Genomic DNA, 4,664 nt, shown 5'->3' with positions numbered 1-4,664 from the left:
GTCGGATGGACGGTTGGATGGACGGTCGGATGGACGGTCGGATGGACAGTCGCATGGACGGTCGGATGGACGGTCGGATGGACAGTCGGATGGACGGTCGGATGGACGGTCGAATGGACGGTCGGATGGACGGTTGGATGGACGGTTGGATGGACGGGACTTCCAATTGTCTCTCTAAGCTCCACGGTGGAGACAATAATAACGTCACTGTTTTTCATAAAATGTGAATATCTGCGTGTGGACGAGCGCTGAAGACAAATCATCTCGTCCTCCCTGACCTCGATACGGAGGTTCGGTTCCAAAAATCATCACATTCTAAAATGATTACTGTGTGATCCACCAGGATCCCCAACATGAGCCTGAAAACCTGGTCCAGATGGCATGTGATCCGCTGATAATGTGATCCAGTATTTATGTGACAGAAGATCATCTAATCTGGTGACCCACTGGCAATATGATCATGTGATCCAGTGATCTTGTGATTAAGTGATATGTTCCCATGATCATGTAATTAATTGATCATGTGACCATATGATCCAGTGATAATGGGATACATTTATTATTTGATTATATGATAATTGATCATATGATCCAATGATAATGGGATCAATGAATTATGTGATCCATTGATCATATGATCCAGTGATCATATGATTGTGTGATCTAGTGACCATATGATCCAGTGATCAAGTGACCAAGTGATCATATGATCCACGGAGCATGTGATCCAGTGATCACATGATCCAGTGGTTCTGTGATCATATGATCTAGTGATAAAAGGATCCAGTGATCCAGTGATGATTCTGTGCCAGGACCTCTGAGGCGACTGACGGAGCGATGGTGCAGCAGAGCGTCTGGAGGATGCAGGAACTCCCAGTGGAATTGAACAGGCGGTGTCTGAATGCCTGTCGCCCGCTGCCTCTCATGAGTTCTACATTAAGTTGAGTGTGCCAGCCCTCAGAGTGCGTGTTGTGAACGACTCTCAGCTACTACCACACCAAGGTTTAGCTCAAGATCTGTAAAACCATTGGAGGTTTACATGCATGTGTGTTTTTATACCAGTTAGCTGTGGCGGCCATCTTGGATCTGTTCTGAAGAAGTTTTAATAAATTTAATTTAAAGATTTTCTTGATAAACTGCAGAGTCTTGGACTCGTGATCTTCAGCTTGGTGCTTTTTTAAACCTTATGACTAAAACACAAAAACATTTAAACGTGTTTCAGAAGTTCTACCAGCTGGGGTGATGAGTCCGTACGGGTGGACCGGATCAGAACCGTCCTTGGGTCACCTGTTTCTTGGTGTGCTCGCTGACCTCCCCCGGCATGTCGTGGGCGCTCCTGATGAGCGTGCGGGCGATGTGGTAGTAGTACACGGAGATGATGGTCAGAGGAAGCAGGAAGTAAACCAGGAAGATCATGACGGAGTGGATCTTTGGGTGCATCTGATTGGACAGCGGGTACGGGACGCAGTTCACGAAGGTGACGTTCATGTTGTCCCTGTGTCCCTGAGGAGACGAGGAGAGCAGGAGGTTACAGAAGGAGAGGAGGAGGTTACAGGAGGAGAGCAGGAGGTTACAGGAGGAGAGCAGGAGGACTGAGGTGCTGTTTGAAGACTCATCTGGTTCCATTTTTCACTCATCCAACCTTTATTTCTGCAGGTTGGTCTCATTGAGCCTCGAGGACTCTTTTACAAGAGAGACCTGGTTTAACGAAGAACAGACGACGGACAATCATATAAAACATATAAAATGAAAAGTAAATGGAAGAAATTATATTAATAAACAGATAGATTATAAGGCGATGCAGAAACTAAAAACAGGAACATCTGCAGGAACTGATCAGATGTTTGAAGCCACTTAGAAAGGTCAAAGGTCGAGAGCTTCAGATCTTTTTACAAGATGTTCCAGGAAACAGGAGCGGAGTAGGAGAAGGTCCTTTTGTCTAGTTCAGTCCTCACTGAGGGAACACTGCAGGTAATGATGTCCTGAGAGCGCACGCTGTAGCTGCACTCACACAGAGACATGTAGGAGGAGATGTATGAAGGCAGCAGACCAGGAAGTGATTTAAAGATGAACATGTACCAGTGGGAGAGTCTGGACCGCAAGTCAGGAAGAGCAGAACCTCTCAGACGTTCAGACCAGTGACCCGGTACACGTGGACTGACAACGGTTCTGTCCATCTGCTGGACCTCCAGAACCGCCTCTTCTTCTGGCCCAACAGGAGAACCGGTCCTAAGAGAACTTTATCGCCGCAGCTGAAACCTTTGAATAAACCCAAACGACTCTAAAACTCTCCAGAAAAAGAAAGTCCGCTTCCTGTTCAGGACCGGATCAGACTGATCCGGTCTTTGTCAGGTTCTGAAGTCAGTCCAATCTAACCTGAACCAGATTCAGCAGAACCCACTGAGCCGGGGTTTATTAAACAGAAACTAAAGGTCAAAACTGGTTCTGCTGCCCCTCAGACCTCAGAAGTCCAGAACCATGTCTGATCTGGACCATCCAGATGTGTGTTACCACAACACCAAGATGGAAAGACATCAGCAATGACCTCATGGGAGCAGCTACTGCTGACGTCTGTCTGTGAAGGTCAAAGGTCGTTTAGAGTCCATCGTCCCACAGAAAGATTCTTCAGACGAGGAGAACTTTTCAGAGAGCAGACTCACCCCGAAGGTCAGACCGTGCAGTGATGCTACAGGCCTCAGTCAAAGGTCACAACATGCCAGCTTGACTTTCATCTGAAGGAACCACCAGACTTCTGGACCAGAACCAGAGCGGAGGACAGATGTTTACCCAGAATGCACTGCAGCTGTCAGCACGGTGGTGGAGGCTGATGGTTCGGGCTCCTGACATGGAAAACTCTGGATCTGAAGACTCTTACGTTTAAATAAAAGGGAAATTACTCCTGAAACGAACTCCGCCCAAAAGAAACAACCTTTTTATGAGAAGTTTAACTTTTGAAATGAAGTTTGATGGATTTAGTTGAGTCTAAACGTTAAATCTGTCAGTTTTCTGTTTCTGACCTGCATGGAGACGACCTGAGAGAAGACGGCCTCGGGGACAGCCAGCAGGACGGACAGCAGCCAGATGGACACAGCTTTCAGACACGTCCAGAAGACGGCGCTGGACGTCTGGATGTCCATCGGGTTCACGATGGCCTTGTACCTGAGGGACAAACGCAGAGAAACCGTTCACGACGCATTCCCACAGCTTCATGATGGTGAGTTCAAAAACAAACGTGGCTGAAGGAAATCGTCATGAATCCTAAAACGTCCAGATCGGACAGGACACGTGCCGCCAGCAGAGACGCGGCGTAAAGAAAGACAAACGGCTTATTAAAGATAAAAATCAATTCATGAAATCTGCTGAAAATGAGCCCAGGGTCAGAAAAGACCAACGCAATCATCAGACCCACTTACCCAGAATGCATTTGTCAACGTCCGGTTTTTAATCCAGCCATAAATCAAGACGGACGTTTTCAGTCCACCTTGATTTATGGAGATAAACTGAGTTTGAGCAGCAACAGATAAAAACGATATTTAGGATGATTAACCACGAGCTAAACGAATCAACCATCGGTGTGAATGACTTGTGATGGTTCACTGCTCCGGTTTCCTGCTGCCATCATCGTGTCACACAGAAATCATTTTCATCTACAGATTAGGACAAGAAGGAGCAGATGAAGCTCAGATCCATGACCTCTGGACCGGACTGAAACAACGCGCTGCAACTACTTCATCCCAACTTTGATTCAGCTCAGTGAAGACCTGCAGACTAACTCATGGTACAAAAATAAATGACAAAAGTACAACTCAAATATAACTCTTTGAACCCGAAGAAAAACTCAATCAAGACGAGACTTTCTGTCGGGAACAGTCTGACTTCAGAACATCGAAGCACCGGAACAAAATTAACCAAGAATGAGTTAAAATGCTCCTGAAGTTGTTTTTAGAGGAAGAGTTGAAACCACCGTTACACTTGAAATGAAACAGAGCAATAAAACCAACACAGTCCCGTAGGAACCAATTATTATAACATCTGATTATCAAAGTCACAGACTTAAATTTCATCCAAGCAGATTATAAATCCTCCCAATCTGATAAATCATCTTCTCAGAAACCAAAAGATGTTCATCACATTGAACAAATAAGAGTTTATAAACTCAGATTAGAAAAACAAACACGATACAGAGTTATGCCCCATTTTTTACGAATTACTTCATAACAATGAAATCATTTATATTTAAATATTTAAATACTGGAACTTTACAAAATCCACTTGAAAATAAAATATATTTAGATTTTGAAAATGTTCTTGGAGTGTAGCAATCTGAATTTTTTTTTTTTTTTTGTGGACCTGGATTTCAGTAAAAAAGTAAAGTTCTGCTAGTTTTTTTTTTTTTTTTAACAATAAAATGTTTTTTCTGTGCACGTGAAGTGGAACGTGCACTAACATTCCTGTAAAGAAGTCTCTTGAGTGGTGCCTGAGTCCTCTAGGTAAAGGCGGAAATCACCACGGGAACCGGTGCCTCAACAGATTCCGGGCTACAAAAAGGCGGGAATCACCATGGCAACTGTCACCTCTGCAGATTCTGGGCTACAAAAAGATGGGAATCACCATGGCAACTGTCGCCTCTGTAGATTCTGGGCTACAAAAAGGTGGGAATCACC

The 4,664-nt window shown here is 44.8% G+C and overlaps 1 protein-coding gene across 1 annotated transcript in view; it reads right to left on the bottom strand.

The window, feature by feature from the left end:
• The window catches only part of nmbr (neuromedin B receptor), a 28,388-nt gene that overhangs the window by 19,431 nt on the left and 4,293 nt on the right, over nucleotides 1-4,664 (bottom strand). The window contains exons 2-3 of the mRNA XM_037686012.1: nucleotides 3,018-3,159; nucleotides 1,288-1,503 (exon numbers count right to left, since the gene is read on the bottom strand). Coding sequence (XP_037541940.1) covers nucleotides 1,288-1,503; nucleotides 3,018-3,159 — 358 coding nt within the window. The remainder of the gene's footprint in view (nucleotides 1-1,287; nucleotides 1,504-3,017; nucleotides 3,160-4,664) is intronic.

The sequence above is a fragment of the Nematolebias whitei genome, chromosome 12 (assembly GCF_014905685.2).
Source record: "Nematolebias whitei isolate Nwh7 chromosome 12, NemWhi1, whole genome shotgun sequence".
Classification (NCBI taxonomy): domain Eukaryota; kingdom Metazoa; phylum Chordata; class Actinopteri; order Cyprinodontiformes; family Rivulidae; genus Nematolebias; species Nematolebias whitei.
This window is presented reverse-complemented; position numbering and strand designations above follow the sequence as displayed.